Source organism: Bombus affinis, chromosome 3 (assembly GCF_024516045.1).
Source record: "Bombus affinis isolate iyBomAffi1 chromosome 3, iyBomAffi1.2, whole genome shotgun sequence".
NCBI lineage: Eukaryota > Metazoa > Arthropoda > Insecta > Hymenoptera > Apidae > Bombus > Bombus affinis.
This window is the reverse complement of record NC_066346.1, coordinates 9,841,909-9,862,614: the sequence shown is the minus strand read 5'-3', so window position 1 is coordinate 9,862,614 and position 20,706 is coordinate 9,841,909. Positions and strand designations below refer to the sequence as shown.

The window sequence follows — 20,706 nt, the reverse complement described above, 5'->3', positions numbered from 1 at the left end:
AAGTAAAGTTACTGACGTTTGATAAAGTATAGTGTTCCATTGGATGATAATGCGCTTGTTCCGCGAGGAATGTATTTTAACGATAGAGCAGAGGTTAAGTAAGATTCTGAAGTTTAATAAAGTATAGTGCTCTATTGGATGATAATGGGATTGTTCTTCGAGGAATGTGCTTTAACAATCGAGATGATTTGTGCTCAGTAGTATATTTTCTTACTATTGTTTTAGCAAAAGATTGTATCCTGCTGAATGGGTTATTGTTTATTTAAATTTTCAATATACGCGGATCTGTTTATAGATTATACGTAATAGGGATTATTCCATACGTGTAACAACTACTCGATAATTAACAATAATGTGTTTCTTCAATTTCTACGATCATCTTTCTATCAAGATTCCTGTTCCTCTTCTATAAATCTCTTATTATATATCGAGTATCGTTGTCTCAAGTTCAATTCTAACAAACAGTACATTCCGATTAACTCTCTCTTCCTCTTTGCTAAAAAGAAATCGAAAAAATCCCTCCAAAAGGAACGTCTTCCATCTTTAATGTCCCCTTTCATTTTCATGCACCCCCATCCGAAAAAAAATCAAAAGAAGAACGATAAACTAAAAGAAAAATATAGTCTATGGGGGGGAGACGTTCGTAGAAACGTCGGCGTTGCATCGGTACATAATACCAGCGGGGTAATTACGGCGGCTAATGGGGATTACGACCGGTCGTGGAGGAATCGGGCGAAAGAGAGAAGGGTAGCCGGATGATGATCGATACCATTGGTATCATCGCTGCGAGTAATTATGGGCGAGGCTGTTCGAGGAACGAAGAAAACATTGGAAAGGGGGAACAGAGATGGAGAATAAGCGGGAGGCTCGCGTAGCACGAGGGCCACAAGGAGTAAAGAGCAAAGTAAAGGGTTCCTGCGGTCGGAGGCGCGTTGTTGCGGTTAAAGCCATAACACGTCACGTCGAAGCTGCAGCCACTTCTTAACTACCCACCGCGGCTCACGATACGCCGGATACCTGCTTGGTAGCACCGCGCCACGCATTTATAATGTACGCGGCGTGGACGAACCGCCGTGCAGGGGTCAATTATCGTCGGACACGACCGCAGAAACTCCCGATACGCGACGCGACGCGATATCGGCCTGATTTCGAACGCGCGATCCAACGACTTTTCAACGTTCCGCAAAAACACACCGCACCAGGTTGAGGGAGAGTTGCACACCGGGGATTTGGTGAGAATGATTCGAGTCGTCGGGCCAAATCGACAAAAAATCTTTGATGCGCTTCGCGTGATTATAACGCACGTGCACGAACGAGCACGGTGAAAAACGGACCGCAGAACGATGTATCGATTTTTAGATACTTTGAAAAACAGGTCTTCTTGTTCTGGGTTGGTCCTGTGCAGGAATCGAGGGTGTCTTCGATTGATTCGGTTTGATTTGCTTTCGTTTGGTTTTAGTGTGATTAGAGTGGTTGGCAGCTTGAATCAGTGTGAAAGGAGTTAGGCTGATTAATTTTGTGATGAGAAGTGTTTTGGAGATTTATTGAGAGCGTGAATGAATTTTGGATAAGTGGGCTGAAAAGTAATCGCTTTATATTCGTATGAAGATGACGAGTTAAGTCGAATTACGAAGGATCGATATTGCAAATAACTTATTCGTTCAATGAAACCTCGAATTCATCGGATTACGAAAGGCTCTTACATTCATTACTTGAGATATACACTCGCATAAAGTAGATTATATCGATTATTGTTTGCAGGATCGACAAAAAGTCAAAGCAATCTGTGCACGCAATTATCGAGCTTCAAAGAATCGCTCTTGACAAACTTAATGGCTGAACGTGCTAAAATACGATGTTTCTATGACGCTATCGCGACCTTCGTAATCAACGAAACTCGACCTGGATTTTTCTTGTCTCCGACGTTATCCTTGGAGGAATTGAGAAAAAACGAACGATTTCTAGGTTCGTTCTTATGTCTACAATTTCAACTAAACAGTCAGTAATCAACGGATTTTACCATCGATGACAAATATGAGGACATTACTGTCTGAGAAATCTTTATAACAGCCAGCCATGTGAGTTATTTCAAATCGAAGAACAGATAATACACGCCCTAGATTCGCTGATCGACGCTTATATACTGAACTGATACCGTCTATTAAGATCACGAGTCAAGATAACTAATCTTTGGTATTAGTTCACCGCTTCTACGTTGTACTATCCATGTAGATGAACTAAAAAAACAAGGACAATCGAGTAACGTTCGAGCTACAGTAATTTTTCAAATCATAAATTTATCAAGAGTCTCGGGCAACCTTGTTCCTACGTTTATCATCGTGAAACAAAATACCGTAAATAAAGTAACGTTTAGCGTAGCATTCGTTCGATACCCATTTCCATGGGATCATCCAGCATCCCCTAAGTACGAAATTTACGTTCGTTCTATGTAAATAAAATTCTAACAGCTATCGAATACTAAATATCCGTTATATGCATTTCCCAAAAATTAATGGAATATTGCAAAACAACATCGAAGAATAATTGAGCTGTTCTCTTAAGAAATAAAAATTGCACCCTTGATTGCACAGATCGAGAATTTCACCCATCTTCGCGTGAACCTTCTGCTGCCATCTGTGTCTCGATACTTTGGTACCTTTCGTCGCTGCAACCTCGGTGGGTAAGAACGAAACCGAGCATGTTCCGGAAGTCCATCCTCCACGCCGATCTTCCGACTCGATTCGAAATTCCAAATCCTCGATCATCTTAACAATTAATATTCATCGATAATCACGCAAGACGTCGTATCAAAAAGGAACAAAAATTGCACGATGAAAATAAAAGACGAATAAATTGGTATATAGGAATATTCGTTAATAATTCGTCGATTATCGAGGCATGGAAGATCTTTCTTCCGGGCAATATCGTTCGAATTATAATCGTAGCCGACCGATCAATCGCTATTTAACCTTCCACACAGTATGGTTTTTCAATGGTAAACGATCCTGTCCTTTCACTGATCGCTTAGAAAGTTATGCGTAAACTGGGAAAGAATGTGGTATTAGATGTATAGATATGCAACGCGGGTGCACTTGGATGTTGGATAAATATTGCCAATTAGAAATGGTAGGCAAGCAGCGGTATCTGGGTTATAAGCAATGGTAAAGTTAAAGGTGAAGCAGATTTAGATATGGCGTCAAATTGGAGATTTAGAGTCGGCCTGTTACGATATTTCGTTTATTTATAATACGATACTAATATCGATATATACGACATACGAGTCTGAACCGCGAATAGCTGGCACCGTGTATGATGTAAGGATTGTAAAATGTTTGTAGTGTTAAATCACATGGGAATAGCATAATTAGATACGTTGTAGGATACGAATCGGTTTGCGTCATACCTGGAGCTACATGTGTTTTAAAGGGCAGGAAATCGAACGGTTAAAGATCTTTCATTTATTACTTTGAATTGCGCTCTATTTCATTTCAGGAGCTCACTGTAGCAATTTAAATGGTCAAACCTTGGCAATTATATTTTCTGTTAGGATCTTATGCCTTGTTTTGTATTTGAGTGGTTATAAAGTATTCGTGCAAGTAACGCTCGTTTATTGTTAACATAAAAAATTCGAGGAAAAAAATGATGTCGATTATCCATATGGAAAGCACGCTTCTTACGATCCCCTAGAAGGATAGGATAAAAGTGTAATAGTGGAAAATATATGATAAGAATCTCTCAGATAACAACTCTCATTTAAGACTGGAATTGAAGTTCATAATGACAGCCTTAGGTATATGTACTATACCTTCATATCTATTGCAGTGTGTTATTATTACATTTTATTAATGTTTTATTAATATTCATAAGTACAGTTGCGTATTTGTTATAAATTGTTTGTAATAGGCCTCAAGTACTAACTTAAACAGAGAAGAAATTTTACTATATGATGAAACATCGTCAAACCAAATCATACGTCTAAAAGCTTAGTATGTATACAGTCATTCGTGTTTCGCTAATAATAATTCAAAATAACGTATATACCAAGTCGCGGCAACTAGATAAACCATTAAACAAGGAACAAGTAACAAAATACACTTTCACGAAGCAACCCTTCCAGCAAACACAGCTATACAATTCTTCCGTCTGATCGAAGTCCACGAAAGAGTCATTCCTAATCCACTCCATATCGCTAAATGACCTGGCAAGTGTCCACACCATATACGACCCAACGAGAACAAAACGCGAGAGATTAAACGATCGAGAGATCTTTTACGTTCCGATGGTCCCGCGATCGTCGCGTTTTTTTCCAGGCGGATCGGTTGTACACCGTATGGTCGTGTTTGTGTCAACGTGGCGCACGTGGGCGGCGCGATATGAGAGATCGCCTCGTTACCTTCCACCGTATAACCCGCTTCCAGAACTGAGCCTGGAAACCGTACAGCGAAACAGGTTACGCAGATACGCTTATAAATGTTTCTGAGTGCGTTCTGAAATATTACGTTTCCTGGTCGACTAGTTGGGTGTCCGAGATATCGGGGCTCCGGAAAGTCGCCGACCGGCGAATTGGCCGCGTCCAGCCCGGTAATTAAAATTGCTTTTCCCGCGGGCGGTGTGTATTTCAAAGCCGATAACCGACCGACTATTTATAGCGTGCTCGAACATACGGTACACGCCGGTATCTACAGTCCCCGATCGCTTTCCGCGTCAAATCTCTTCGAGAGAAGAGATCGAATCTCTTGCAGAAGAAATACTCTATCATCCGGCGGAAAAATTCGAAAGATACCGCGGGTTATCTGTTCGCGTTGACATTATGCGCTTTGCTAAGGAGAAACGCACCGTAACGGTGTTTAACCCTTCCAGTATTTAGATTTTTAGATCGTACACCGTCGTTCATAGGTATCCGGGTACTTTATTCCATTCGTAGTAACAGTATCTTACTATACACATTTCATACTTATTGTATCATTCTTTTATTCCAACTTCATCTAACATAGTACTATAAATATGAATGAACGAGAATAAATAAACAAATTTTACAATGTTACAATCAACTACAACGATTCTTATTCTACCTGTAGCTGCTTATTACTAACGGACAACAGGACCAAAACCAAAAGAACATCCAAAGATGAATCTACATAGAAACGACGAGAAATCAGTGATCCAGACTAATCCTACGATATCCTTCACCATAAAATAAAAAATTATCAAGTTAAAATTAGAAATGGATAGACGGTTCCCAGCATAAGGATTAATTACCGCAACACCACCCTCCAAAAAGATTTTCACGGTCTTTCTCTCCTCCATCCTCCAACCACCGCGTATTGGTTAACTGCATGAAGGAAAATTCCACGGTCGGCTCTAAGGACGCGACGCGACTGCGGACGCGAGTCGATTAATAACGTTTCTAATCCCAGCCCTTCGGTAGGTATGACGAATAGGCGCGTTATCCACGCGAGTCCGTGCCTGGCTTTTGGCTACGTCCAGACCAAGGGTTAACCCCGTCTCTGTTCGTTCCTTCTCCCTTTCGCTCGCATCCCTTGGTCTCACTCTTCGAAGAGCAGAGAACGGGCGGGATGAAGGGGGTGGCAGATTGATCCGTCACGGAGCGCGAGCACAATCACCCCCATTAGACATTATGTGCCTCCCAGCCACACGTACACGCACTTACGTAGCGCTCACGTAGGTGCCGCGGCGAGCGTGTGTGCGCGAGCGGAGCGTTACCATTGCCGGCCACCGAAATGCATCCACTCTCTCTGTACGTGGACCCTGAGCTATGATACCGGTGCTGATCTACGGCACTGACCACGACGCCGTTGCAACGAATCCAAATTTGCGCTGCCTCGCGTCCTTAACGGCGACCACGAGGTGATTCGCTTCTTCGATTCGGCGGTGGAACGACTATGGTGTTGGTAGGACGTCGTTTTTGACAGATTGGAAATTAATCGTCGGTGCTAAGGTAGATGATACTTGCGTTGTTTGCGAAGTTGATTTTTTGGTTTCCTTTGGAAACGGAAAGGTTCCCGACATATTTGATAAATCCACGCTCTGTTTTATATTTAATATATTGTGTATTTATATTTATTGGTAGATTAAGTTGAACCCTTATGCCAAGTCTATCGGTTTCTAAACTTTTCAAGGACTGTTAGTAACCGTTGATGAAATGCATTGGTTTAGAAATTAAATTTATTAAATCAGTTTTTAACTGCAAGTTAATTTTGTAATTTCTTGTTGAATTTGTATTTGGTTAACATTTTAGTAACCTCTCGTTATAACGAAGATAATAGTAGAAAGAGAAACCATTACTCGTGTACTAAACAAATTTTTAGCTTCGAATTCTCCTTGTTTGTTTAACTTCTTATCTCTTAGACAAGTTGAAGAAAGGCGAGAAACAGAGAAAGACATCACCGTCATGGTTCATACAGTAAATCAATTCCAGTTATCTATTTTTATTATCGTGTTTTGTTTTTGAAAACTATTTGTTTTATCAAGGTACAACAACTATCTTTGAAATATTGTTAACGAATCCCTATAAACCTCGTATAAAGAGTCGCTTCTAAAATACACCGACGCTAAGACGCAGTAGAGTAATCGTCCACTTAAATCTACGAATCGCTGCTTCAACTTCCATTTAATGACTCCGTGGTCACGAATTAACTCGGCCAGAAATACCTGTCCGAGACGATTCCAATCTACCCTAGCTATCTATCACTCATGTTCCTCTGCATAGGGAAAAAGAGATCTCAGATTAAACAAGGCAAAACGTTGTTCCTTCGACTTCCTCTCGATTCTCTCTCAAACGAGCCAAGCGTCGATTCAAAAAATCATTATCTCGCAAGCAAATCGAAATCGTTCGATTTCCTCTTTATCCAATAGGTCGATCGATAATCTTGTTTTCTATCGAAACTCGTGCCTACAAATCGTCGAATTCGTTCGTTTTGAACAGTCTTTCTGGTTACGTACATCCTCATTCACGAGTATTAGGATATTTGTTAGTCTCGTGCAAAATGCGATTGAGAAATAAATTATCTTCTTTTCATTACATAAACGAATCAATGTTATAATATCTGTTCTATCATACTTATTAAGAATCTTTGTTTTTCACCTCTTTTTACCCCTGTAGAATTCTTCGATTTTTTTTTATTTTTGCGATTCAAGTGCAAAATGATTAAATAGTTCACAGCTCCAAATCGCATCTACGGACTACAATCAAATTTTATTGTACAAATATCGCGGATAGAAGACCGCATAGGAGACCTTTGATGTAACATGAAAAGCGCAACGCGATAATAGCATACCCCGGCGAAATTGACACGTTGACCGCCACGTGAATTTTACATATTCTTAACGCGTTAACAGCGTAAATAGAACGCGATTTCGACGTCGCGTCGTCCACGGTTGGAAGGTTCGTAGTTTTCCAATAACTTGTCTGGTTCACCTTGTTTCTCCTAATACAGCGATAAATATGCTGATACTTATGAAGAGGAGCGTACACCGAGGAAGCATTCGCGATATAAATCAAAATAAATCGGGATTTCCAGGCTCGCATCCTCTTCGATCGCACGAAACGACTCGATGGAAGGTTGAACGAGGTTTCGCGGCTAGATTCTGAAAACCGAACGACACGAGAGCGCGCGCGGCGACACGGAGCGGTGCTCACCATTTGCCGCGCGAGGCGAAGCCACCCACGTAGCCCGCCGCTCGTTTGTCATCCGACAAATAGCCTTTCTGCCGGCCGCGTTACACGAGAAGAGTCAAGTACGTGTGTCGACAACGGGCCGCACGCGCGTATATACGCGTGTCTCAGGCGTCGTCTCGTGGCGGAAGGATTCGCGCTCGTAAGATTATTATTATCTTAACGGCCAGGGCCGCTCGCGGTCCGCTCCGACGATATTTCTCGCCCGGCACAGAAATACCTCTTCTTTCCTACCCATTAATTTCGACGCGTCTTGAAGCTTTGAATTGTCCGTCGAATTGTTGTTACTTGTTATTGAAGTCAGTGAGAGAAAAACAGAAGGTTTGTTTCGAGGAATTCAAACGAAATATCGAGTAGCAAAAAGAATCTACTTTCGAGCGGTAGTCTTGTACAAGTTTTATTTTGCAGTGTGTTAAAACTATCGATAGATTTCGGAGAGTTATAATACAATAAAAGGATATCGTAGGCCAATTAAGCTTAATAAAAAATTGGTGAGAATTTCCTACAATTCTATCACTCTTAATACTCGATCAGATTATCTGCTAATAAAATATCTGTGAGTAAATTTGAAAAACGCTTCTAATCTCTAATATTCATTCATAAGAAGACCTAGCACATCAAATGCTCAAGTATTACACCTTACTTCCTTTTCTGTACACAAAGGGTTAAGAATCTTATAAATCAATGATTTCCCAGTTTTCGGAAAATAGCGTTCTACGTTTACTGTCATATAAAAATTCATTGTCTTCTTTCAGATCGTAAAACCGTGGCATGATGGAGAATCGAGTTGTCGCTTATTAATTATAAAACTAATTCGATGATATGTTTGAAACAAACGATTAAATACAACTTTTTAAAATCTTAACTAGGACCACTGTGATTTTCAGTTCGTCATATCTTTATCGAATATCATCTTGCTCTAATTCTTGGCTAATTCAGAGGAACATTTAACGCTGACAATAAAAAAGGAGACAAAATATTCGCGAGAAATCGCATTAGAGGAGTTCTGGGAAGCATGACATTAGGATGGCGCGACATCGTCCAGGGTGAAAAGTAGGCTGTTCGGCTTTTCGCTGTTCGTTTTCGCCGTGAGATCCTTCGTCGACGTACTTATATACGCGGTAACATCTGGCGACGAAGTATCACTAGGACGTCGTTCGTCCAAAAAATAAAAAGCGGAAGAAACGACACTGGTAAGCGATACGTGAATTCGCTGATGGATTAGACGCTATTCGAGGAATGCCTGGGCTCGCTAGTCAGCCTCCGGCTGATCGATGATTTCTTCGTTCAAGCAGCTCCCTTGGCTGGTAATTATTCGTGCCAACAACGCGAGAATCGCCGTTGTTTGCATTCTCGCGAAATAACAAGCGTAATTTGCGAAACGTTGAAATATCGCGGCGGGGATTGCGGGAATTTCACGCAACACCGAATACAGAAGTTACTTAAGATCATCCTGAGAAAAAGAAAAAATTAGAATTGAAAGAAAGGACAATCTTCGCTCGTTCATTTGACAGGACTTGCACTTAATCATTTGCTACTAGCATTACGTGTACCATATGTATATCATAGAAGTATTCGTATTTTCCAAATTGCCAAATATTTACCAAACTTTAAAAGATTGATACCTGTGTATGATAAAAATGTGAAAATAAAAAGGATTAACTAAGCTTGAGAATGTATCAAATTAAACACTGTATGAGAATGTATTTGGAAACGAAGCTTCATTAATCCAGTGTACTAAATTCCAATTAAATAAAATACAAATTTTGAAATAAATGCTTGTTCATTTATAGGAAATGTAAATGTGCAAATATTTGACGTACAAAATTCCCACCTATTAAAACACTTGGAGGGTGACACATTTCTATTTAGATTCCATTTCTTTGGTTATGCTCATAAGAACATCAATTTGTATAAACAACCGTGATCTATCGATCACGTCGGTGAAGGGTGGATCTATCAGAATCTCGTCGCACCTTCGAAGCTTCGCGTAATCGCGAGGATGGAAGAAACGGCAGTGTTCTGAGAGGGGGCTGGCGTGACAGAGCGAGCACGAGGTGAGATGAATAAATAAGAGGGTTTTGAAAGGCGGTCGCCGTGGCCCAAGAGGTTATTACGTGGCGTCACGCGATGATGTATCCGCGCTGGTTCAGATTGTCTCCGCGAGATGGGACCACCGACCGTGAAATATGCACCAACCCCCGGGTTAAACCCCCTGGAGGCACGCCGCCCACCCTTATTCACCGCCGCATCACCACCTTCGGACGCAAAAAGAGATGCTTGCAGGGTCTTCTCTCCTGTCGGGGGATGCTGGTCCACAATCCTGTCCCCTTGACTCGATTCGAATATCAATCTTACGCGAGGGTGTCTTAATCGTAATTAATGTATTGGGTTTATTTGCCAATAATTCGTGAATATATTAAGATGCAATGGAATAATTCTCTTCGATCCTCTTTACGTTGTCTGTCGATTTTACTGACACTAAATTGTATGAACGTTTCACAAATAGCTAAGTAGGATTATGACGATACGATGAAAATAAATAGGCATGCGTAACCATGTTTCTGTCTCAATAAAATTTAAACGTTAATATTGTCAAAAACACCTGTACGTTTTCAGTAACTTCAGAAATAAGAAATCTGTAAGCAGACATTTAGACTAATTCGGTAATTTTTATAATCTGGAAACAAATTCTTTCTCTTGGTTTATTGATAATAACATAATCAAAAAATATCAATCATTATATGCATTAAAACAAACTTTACAAACCTATCGAGAAACGTGAGAGTCCACGAGATGCTCTGATTTAACTTTGTCCACCAGCTTGTCCACTAGCCCATAAAAACACTTTAATTCTTCAAGAAACGACTATCAACGGACGAATAGGGATCGATAGCTTTTAAAATGTTTTGGCAAATCGAGGTGGTCAACCCCGAATAGAGGAGTATCGCGATAGAACATTAGGAGGGATATATTTGGCCGATGTAGCAATAATTTCCATGCATATATACACGTAGGTGGTGCAGTGACGGCACATAGATCACAAGGGCTCGCCGACACGCGACAGCACGTGCTCCCAGCGACCGCTTTTCTCTCTCTCTCTCCCTCTCTCTCTCTCTCTCTCCCTCTCTCTCTCTCTCTCTCTCTCTTTCTCTCGGTCTCTGCCCCTCTGACCCCACCCCCTTTGGACCACCACGTGCCTGTGCACTTAGGGTGAACTTCATGAGCTTTCCACCCACCACAAACGACAAACCACTCGAGTGGATCCCCCTTGGACGCGTATGTGGCATAACCCTTCTTCCAACCATTACCGTGACGCTATTCATGCTTAATACAACGGATCTCCGGGATTTATCCTTAAACAGAGAAAGTCGAGATGTTGCTGGGCACCAGAGAATATTTTCCAAAAATTGGACTTGAGCATAGGTTATCAAGAAATTCTTTGACACTAATAATACGAGAATGTTGTTGTAACAGTACCAGTGAAGGAAAGATTTCTTTGGTTATCCAATATTATAGTATTATTAGCATGATATATTATAGTATTGCGTAAATATATTTTTGCAACTTATCACGATTATCGATCGATGTATTAAAAAGAAATTCATCTCGGAATGTGGTTATAAAACTATGGCCAACGAAGTATTAATATCTTTCTTTTAACGAGCCTTTGTTTCATTTTCACTGAAATTGAGAATTTTTACTAAAAGTATTAGATTGTCCGAAAAGTGTCTTTCTTTTACATACACGTCTTTTATATCAACGCATCTTTATACAAACATGAAACCTAATCTGTTAAACGTTGTGATCTTTATTTTGATAGAACAAAATAGATCATACATAATTTGATAAAACAATATAAAACGGAAAATGTTGTGCATCCATTATTTCCTTATAAAACGAAAGAAACTTTTCGGACGACCTAATACAATCCGATAAAAGTAAAAGTTGCACGAATTACAAATATACGTACAACTTTAATTCTAGAAGTATTGTAACTACCTTTACGTCCGTATTGATCAACACAACTACTACCAACATCAAACTCAAATCGTCGTAATTTCCATGTGTTCGTCGTAAGAATTTCAGTCGATCAAAAGGCACGCGCGTAAATAATAAATATTATCATTAAGCATGTGGGATACGACGATCCAGTGAATAATCAGTTAGTATTCGCAAATTAGTCGACGTTCGAAGAAGACACGGACAATCATGTATTGTACTGTTTTAAAAAATAAAAAAAAAAAGAGAAAAAAATTAATTACTTGTATACAAACGATTAGTTTCTATCAGAAATTAACAAACTTATTGAATGAAAACTAACGATGCCTGAAGTGATAGATGTGATCGGAATATGGAATAATTATTGTGATATTCCACGAAAAGAGGAACAACAGAAAATTGAATGGCCAATTTTATGTTATAGTAAGTTTATTTTTTTCTTATTTATTTACGTAATATTAAATAAATAATGTAATATATAAATAATCGCCTCAATCGTCAGAAAAATCGGAGGAATTTATTATGCAAATTTTTCTTAGTCAGATAAACCAACACAGGATCGTTATGCTTCTTTCGATTATCGAGTAACCATAGTCTTTTCATTCGATATATTTAGTCCGGTCATCGATGATTTATATAAGGTTACTTTATTCATTTATTAATAAAATATTATTTTAAAATTAACTTCTTAATATCATCGTATACAAAATGTTTATTCAGTAAATCCAGTAAAATATGAACTCGTATGTTATAACTTAATGTACGTTTGTCGTGGTTAATTACTCGTTTAATTAAATTACGCCTGTGAAGCAACGCTTCCCGTCACAGAGACAAGGCCAAAGGAGATTCGAATAATTGTTTGTCGTCGGACCAGTCGTAAATCTGTACGCAGCGCGTAATAATCGCTTCTAAACAAGGGGATGACGGACAACGCGTAATCATATTATGATGTTGTGGCCTTTAGCTCTCCTGGGGACGGGGGAGAGTCGTGTGTTTGATATTTAGCATCTCCCACGGGAAGCTCGAGACTACGTTTTTACCATCGAGAGATTCCATTGTCGTAACATTTACCAGATAACTTTTTCGCCATTTCTCGCAGAAATTTAAGCGATTTCATCTTTCGTTAAAATTTAAAATTGCGCTATCCTTTTAACGCGTGCGCTACGATAATGTTCGAACACCTTGTAGTAACATTATTTGAAAACGTAGAAATTAACGACGAATTAGTAATTAGAAATTGCCATATGTATTTTTATGGAACGAAGATGTACTTCTGTAAACTGTAAAATGTAAACTGTAAATTTAAATGCTTTATCGAAAGCACTTAAAGCATGGCAGTGATATATTTTACGGTGTGCTGTTCGAACTGTTTACACTAACGTCAGAAGTCTCTATCAGTCTAGAAAAACCTTCTTAATTTAAACTTCAAATTAAAAAATTGGAAACTAAAGAATTTCGAGATAAAAATCTTGTCAACGAAGAAAACAATCCTATAATTACTTGTGAAACTTTTATAGTATAATGTCCTCGCTTTTTAACGCAAAACTTCGTTTCTTAAGAAAGACGATCGCGTAATAACTACAGAAAGAGATCACAGTGTACGGCCTGTGGCAAGACGTATCGTCGCGGATCGCAATTTATTTTTGTATCAGGCGGATGTGTCTAACTAGTTTGTCCGGGCGAAAGTAAGAGCCTCTCTTTTCAAGATTAACGATACTTTAGTACTGTTTTAAAGAGGCACCCACCACCCCCGGCAACCCCCGGGACTTTCTCCTACCTCTGGTACTTGCAACCCCCCGAAGAAAATACTTAGGATTAACCTGTTCCACCACCCTCCTAAACCCTCGTCTCCTCCTGAACTCACCACTTCGTTATTTCCTACCGCCGCACTACCCTCGAATGGGAGGTTCAGGGTGAAACAGACGGAGAAAGGGAAAAAGAGAAAGAGAAGGGAACAAAAAAGTAGCAATCGTCGGAACTTGAAAGCAGGGCATTTTATGATGACTACAAAAGTGGTTCGGCCACTGTTAGGGCGGCGAGAAAGAGGGTGGCACGAGCAAGGCGAGACTCAGTTGCTACCCCTACCAAGCTTTTTTTCCGCCCTTAGACGCAGAATCGGGGATAAAAGGAGAAAGAGGAAACGATAGAGAAGGAACGAAGCTGGATCACGATTCTCCCTTACCAGAGGAGAGAACGCTGCAGCCAGGGACTTGAATTGATTGCTTTCATTACGCAAAAAAGTCACTTCCTCCCTGTCTCCCTCTTTCTCTCCCTCCTGCCGTATATATCCTTCCTTTTCTTCGCCATCTACTTTTTCGCTCTCCATCTCTCGGCATCCCTCGCCTTGCCCCTCGTATTTTTAACTTGTGCCGCGCGACACTGGCGAATAAGTAAGTGTGCTATTTACATCAAATCTCGTAAGTTATCGCCCACCGCCACCGCTATATCTTTCTTTCCCTTTTCTTCTTACTATGTCACGGGTACGGTAATACGGTTAGGGGTTAATCTTTTACGGAATAGTCACCGAATTCCGTGGGATGCTCTCGCAACGAGCACTCCGGGTTTTTGCGGTTTCGAGAGCGGCGAGCCAACAGGGGGATAAATTCGTCCGGTGCTTTTTCCTCTGTTTTTCTGCTTCTTTCCTTTTTTCCTCTTTTTTTGATCGTTCGGACGGACCGTTTTTGCCGTGAACGAGATTCTCATCGGAGACCCATTATCCTCGGTCGCGCGACGGCAAACAGAAAAATAATTCTCGCGAAACCACTACGACGTTTCGAGGACTCTAATTGAAGCAGCTAATGAAATTCCAGCTACGGACAGAATTCTAACAACGATTTAGAGGGTTTCCCGAGATTTAGAGGGTTGTTCGTGATTGTACATAGAGGAGACCGAAATTACTGATTGCTACGCGAGGAGATTATTAATTGTTATATGAGCGGAACTGTTATCTGAATTGTAGACAAGTTTCTTGTTTGGTAATTCTTACGAAGAATTTTCTTCCAACATAGGTTTTGCATATTATTGATTAACCTTCTACATACTAAACCTTTCGTAGTTTCTTCGATACTGAATTGTTATTTACTTACATATTACTATACATATAGAAAAAAAAAATACTTAACTCAGATATTAAAAACAAGTTTAACCGCTATATCTAATATCTAATTTATCTAATATCTCCAAAAATACATATTTTCTATCTAAAAAAATTTACACGTGTATCTTTATTCTTCGAGCAATTTATACGACATTTTTCGAAATGCGTATTTGCGTACACTAATAAAAGGTGAACGAATCTGATATTCCATTTACAAAACGAAGATCATCGAAATCATAGATTTCGTATTAAGTTTCGCAGTTATCTGAAAGTGCCAATTTTTAGAATTCTTCTAATAAATCAGCAAAATGCTGCAATATTCTACCCACAGATAACAACGATCATGCATATCGCAGATCCTACGTAACTCCTACGTCTTGCCAATGATAAATCAGATTAATACAGCGGTTATCCGACGGATTAGGAAGGACAGTGAACCTCCAAGCTACAGATTAGCCATCCAAGAGCACGATGCAGTCACGTTACCCCAATGATCGATGCACCCGGAGCAACGAGCTCATCTGCATCTGCCCTGCGACAGCGCTGCATGACCACTGTATCGCTTGCACACTTCGAATACTACTATCCAGCCCCAAAGCTACGGGTTCCAAGTGCGTGTTTCCCCTAAATTCGACTGCGAATGTATCTCACGTCGAGTGCCGGTGCACTCATGTAGAGGACATATTGCCCGTCAACGCGAACCGAGCCGCTCGTTCGTTCAGGCAAATGATATGCCAAAGTGTAATCTCGAGAGATCCTCCAGAGATTAGGTCGGCCGACGCGATAATGACGAATGGATCCCCGTTGCCGCGGCCTGCTCTTTGTTCCCCAGGATCACGAGCCAGGTGAACCAAGAATTCTTTCGAGGGTTTGTTGTCAGGGGAAGAATCGACTGCGTGATATGGGGAAGCACACCAAGAACTGGTTTAGTTCTGGTTTCGAGGGATTTTCGGTGGGATTTAGCAGGGATTTTATTTGTAATTGGCGGTAAGGGGAGTAAGATTTTCGGTAGTGCTAATGATTTCCTGTTTATTTGAGCGTTATGCTGACAGATTAACGCGAAGTATGTATTTTATTAAACAATTTTGGGGATCTGTTTTGAAAAGTCTTTCTCAGAAGGTTTGATATATTTTAACGTTTAGAGAGAATCTAGGAGAACAAAATACTCAGAAACAAAGTTTCAATCGAAATGTAATTATCTTCAGAATGCCTGTCGAAGTATTCTCATTAATAATCTCTTACAATATTAAAAACATTCCAAGTAGCCCGTAATCTCTATTCTCTGCCAGAAACCAGAAACTCCTCTCTACATTTCGATTAACAAACCCCACGTCAAATCTGGACAATTCAATCCTCGAGCAGAATAATTTACAACTTCCAGCCTGCCACTCCATCGAAACCACCCCTGAATCGAAACTCATACCCGACGCCCAACTACGACCCAGGAAACGCATCTTTCACACGCTAGAAACAGCTCGCCCGCGCATTTAAAGGACACGAGGAATCATCGATAGATCCTAATCTACGCCAACATTGTAACTGCGATTCAAGAAAGCGAACGCACACTCTCTCACACGTCCAAAAGACACTAAGATGAATCCAATCCTCCGCGGAGCGGCAATGTTGCGTCGTCGAAGGTTAAAAAGCAGCCGTGGTAACAGGATGCGGTGTCGGCGTGCAATCGATCCAAGCCTCGTCGGACAATCGAAAACGCAGAATCGGCCGGCTAGGAAATTACGGGATCCCCGCCGGCTACGTCGAGTGTCGGATATGCAAGCCGGTTACGCAACGAACATCGCGTTCGACAAGAGGCGCGTTTCCCGATCTCACGTATCTAATGTCAATGGAGGAGGCCTCTGTGCGTCTCTGTTTCTGAGAGCAAGATAGACGCGACGAGGTGGACGAAACGCGGAGGAGGAACGAACGAGGTGGCCCCCAGTCGGAACGTAGGAATGAAACGAAGAAAGGAGTCATGAAAGAACGCACTCGAATGTAAACCGGACCCTTGTGAGATTCGCGGCCCAGTGGCGGTCCCACCGACGCCGATGGCTGACCGCACCTTCCGGCTGATCCGAGTCGCTCCGAACACCAGACCTTCCCAGAGCGCTAACATTTTAGATAGGTGGGGGGCCCCCTCGCAGACTACCTCTTCTTCGATCCTCGATCGAACCCCGGAGCTTCTTTCCACGGATCTCGATACGCTTTTTTGTATCCGGTTGCAAATTGTGTCCGTTTCATGCACCATTTACGAAGACGATAGGCTTTTTTGGATTTTAATGCCACCTAAGGGCTCCTTATTTCAGTTGCCAGATTCCTGGAATATGAGTTCTTGGTTTTTTTTTAACATGGTGTTGGATGGGAGAGACGCGATGTGTTAGGTATATGCAATTTATACGCTTGGTAGTACTTTTGAGATTAGAAAGGGAGACTATATAGTTGAGGTTGAGATTAAACTTTGTTGTTAATGAAGAGTATAGCGTAAGAATATAGCGAATGAAATTACGCGCCTTTTTGCGGAAACAATTTTTATATCAAATGCAGGTTTTTCTCTTGGTTCTGCAATTAAATATGTATTTGTATTATCCTCCAGAATATTTCATAAATATCGATCGTCGCAATATTATTTGAACTCCGGTTCTGCGATAGAACTTCTTCAAACCACCGCTACGTTTCTAAAATACCGTATCTCTGGTCCCACAAAGCTGTCGTCACCTTTAACTTCAAATATGGTATCTCGTTCGGCAGGTAACAAGAATAAAAGGCTGACAAAGTAAAATTCCGTATTCTCTGCTGTAATCTTCAAATACGATATCAATTTGATACTTCGATATTTCGCAAAAAGGGTTAAGCGGAAAAAGATGTCTAAATCGCCTAAGTGTTTTCACTAAAACATAGAACGCTTCTCTTGTGAGCAACTTGCTCGTAACGACAGAGATTTTTTCGCTGGATCTGGATCGCGGTCAAACCCTTTCCATAAATCGTTGCTGAAAGTTTGGCCACGTACTCGCGACTCGCAATAACTCGGCGGCGGCGGATAAAAATCGGCCGGGGGCCAGGGATGAGTAATTCGGACCCGCTGAAGGGTAATTGGAATGCATCGTGCATTGCCTAACTTTCGAGTTATAGCCTGCATAAAAGTGATAAGTCTCTTCCGGCGAATAAGCATCTATAGATTACCGTAAATGTTATACCACACCGCACGGTATATACACAAAGTTCCCAAGTAAAAGTATCCTAGCGGTGAGCGCGCCGCAGTTTGTAAACCAGTATATCGTCCCCCACCTCCTGTTCCCCTCCCCACACACCCCACGTGACACGCGTAACTTGCGAAGTCCTAGCCCTTTCCTCCCTCATCCACCTTTTACCATCCTCCACGGACTACAGACAGTGTCCACCATATTTTGTCCCGCAACGTAATCAGTCTCGTAATTAGCCGCGTCAGAGTCTGATACGCCTCGTGCTCCCTGTATCGTGCACTGATCGAAATTGTTTCATCTTTCGTGATTGTGAATCGTTTAACCCTCTGACTGTGTGATAATGTGACGAAGAGTACGGAATGAACGATATACAAATTTAGAAGGTTTTTTACTTTCCTAAAAAGGTAGAAAAAAGTACGGAAAAAGGTAGAAAAGGTACATTGTGAAACTTAAAACGAAAGAAAATATAAGGGAATAGGTATAGAAAGAAAACTATAGAAAGAAAAGTGACATAATTACGATAGGATAATGTACCACCAGAAACGATGATCGAGAGACTAAGTGGAACTATCATGCAGATTGCCGGTGTTCGTGAAAACTGTATTGAAAGATATTCTAATCTATAAATAAACCTAAGAGTAATATTCTGTACTGTAGCGACACTCTTTGGTAATAATCGTTTCCAATAACGAGCGAACTAAGGTAATCGAAACATTCTTCGATCGTCGACCGGGGGTAAAAGAGCATCGAGACGAAGTGGTCGAGCAGTGAGGTTGGGGAGGAGGCGAGTGTTTCGGAAGAAGTGGAGCGACAAAGGGAAACTCTTAAATAAATAAAATCGATAAGGCGAGACATCGTATCCAAGGAGAGCAAGGTAGAACCTCCCGGAGAGGGACAAGCTCATGAATAAGCAGTGCTCACGGGGGTGTGCGCCGCGTGATTTCGCGTGGGACTGTTGGCGGTAGACCAGCCGGCGAACGTTTATTTCGCAACCTTTGCCTCTTCCATCCCGGATTCTGCCTCTTGCTCTCGCAGCCGGCCTCGCTCTCTCCGTCGCACCGCGGTGGATGCCAATAACGACGTTATCCCGCGCGACGCTCAAGCCGTTTCCGTAGAAACCCCGCGTCACAGAGCCGCCCCACCTCGGCTACACGTGATCACGATCCAGCCAATGGTGTGCGCGGAATCTCGTGGCTGGATGCTGATCGAGGGATGCAAAAGGCGGGGTTGCAGCCCGCGTGGGGATGAAAGCTCGACGATAGAGGCGGGGGTCGAAAAGCTTGGCGAAGTCACGTGTGCCCGTCGCCAGAAGCCTCGTTCGTGCTTTCACGTCGTTGTTACCCGCACGACCGTGCCGCTTTTTGGGGTCCAGCCACCGTGTCACCGCGGCTGATAACGATAACGAGAGTCGGACGTGACCGAGAACCTTTTTGCCTATTTTGGCCACGGGACCCAACGACACGAACTGACGAGTTACCAGGCACAGTCGCTTCAAAGTGTCCGAAGAGTATCCAGGATTGTTTTTCATCGGTTCTTTGCTCGTGAATACTTCTTCATGGTTGGATTGCTCTTCGCTCGGATTCCTTGGTGACAACTATGGACGGGACAGAGATGGTTCTTTTGGAGACGATTCGTGTGAACGAGATTCTTGGATTATTTTGAATTGTTTCTAACGATGGACTCTGTGTGTCTTTATATGGAGAAAGAAAGGGATGATCGAAGTATAGTTGATAAGTGAATACAAATGAAATCTCAAGTGATCCTTTGGATACGATGAAGTGAACTGTGTTATCGGCGAAGAACAGTGTGCAGTGACTAACAGCAAGCTAAATGTCGCGCAGATAATCGTCCAAAACTCGTCAATAATCTTCTAAAAGCAGTGTCCAAAATATTCGGAAGCTATTGGAATCTCAATTTTAAGATCCATCGTACATTTCGAAGTAATCGTAAGGCTAAGAACCGTTAAAATCCGAGTCATTAAAATTCCAACATCCAGAAACTAATTTGAGAAAACGTCTCATTTTACCAATCCAACGATGAAGAGAGTCAAAAACCCTTTCGAGAATTCGATCAGAGTATCATTGTGGACATCGTGCGAGAGTGGAGTTCAGTGATGCCGCGAGTGCTGTGAGAAGAGATTTGAGAAGCCGTAAGTGTCCCATAGATAAAGTTCTAGCAGACGAGGACGGATTCAGCTCTCGATTCATGAAGATGAAGCGACGGTCGACCGGGTGCTCGTCGAAGCCACCCGTCGTCCGGCACAAAGACGCTCCTGATGACGGTCATTGTACCGCCACGCCATAGACTAGTCTCGGAGGCTACGGTTAAAAAAGAGACGAGAACCATCACCTCTGGAAACTTGCGAGAAACGTCATCGTCGGTGGTCAATAGGACCGACCGTCCTTTGGACGCGTTTCACATATTATACGCGACATCAAGAGAGGAACCACCTGGATTCCCACAGCCGACGGCCGTCGGCTACTGAGGGGCCACGATGGACCTCAGCACCGCCTATCGTTACAATCAGAATATGATGGAATACTACACCTGTAAGCTGACAACACGCGCGGTCCTCCGGACATATTTTTCTATTTTTCTACCTGCTTGTGATTGTTTTCGTTTGTCAGAAATCCTTGGTTGCATATTTTTGCTTATCTTTGTTTAAATTGGATTGCATCTTTCGTGATATCATGGGTAAAGAGCAGATGATTCCG

The 20,706-nt window shown here is 41.7% G+C and overlaps 1 protein-coding gene across 8 annotated transcripts in view; it reads left to right on the top strand.

The window, feature by feature from the left end:
* The window catches only part of LOC126914338 (paired box protein Pax-8), a 196,559-nt gene that overhangs the window by 130,824 nt on the left and 45,029 nt on the right, over window positions 1-20,706 (top strand). The window contains exon 1 of one of the 8 annotated variants that reach the window (XM_050718135.1): window positions 3,899-12,121. The exons of 6 other annotated variants lie outside the window; for them this stretch is intronic. In XM_050718135.1, coding sequence (XP_050574092.1) covers window positions 12,022-12,121 — 100 coding nt within the window. In that variant the 5' untranslated portion in view covers window positions 3,899-12,021. Of the gene's footprint in view, window positions 1-3,898; window positions 12,122-17,841; window positions 20,542-20,706 lie in introns of those variants that run through there. One more of the 8 variants, XM_050718136.1, reaches the window with a different exon arrangement.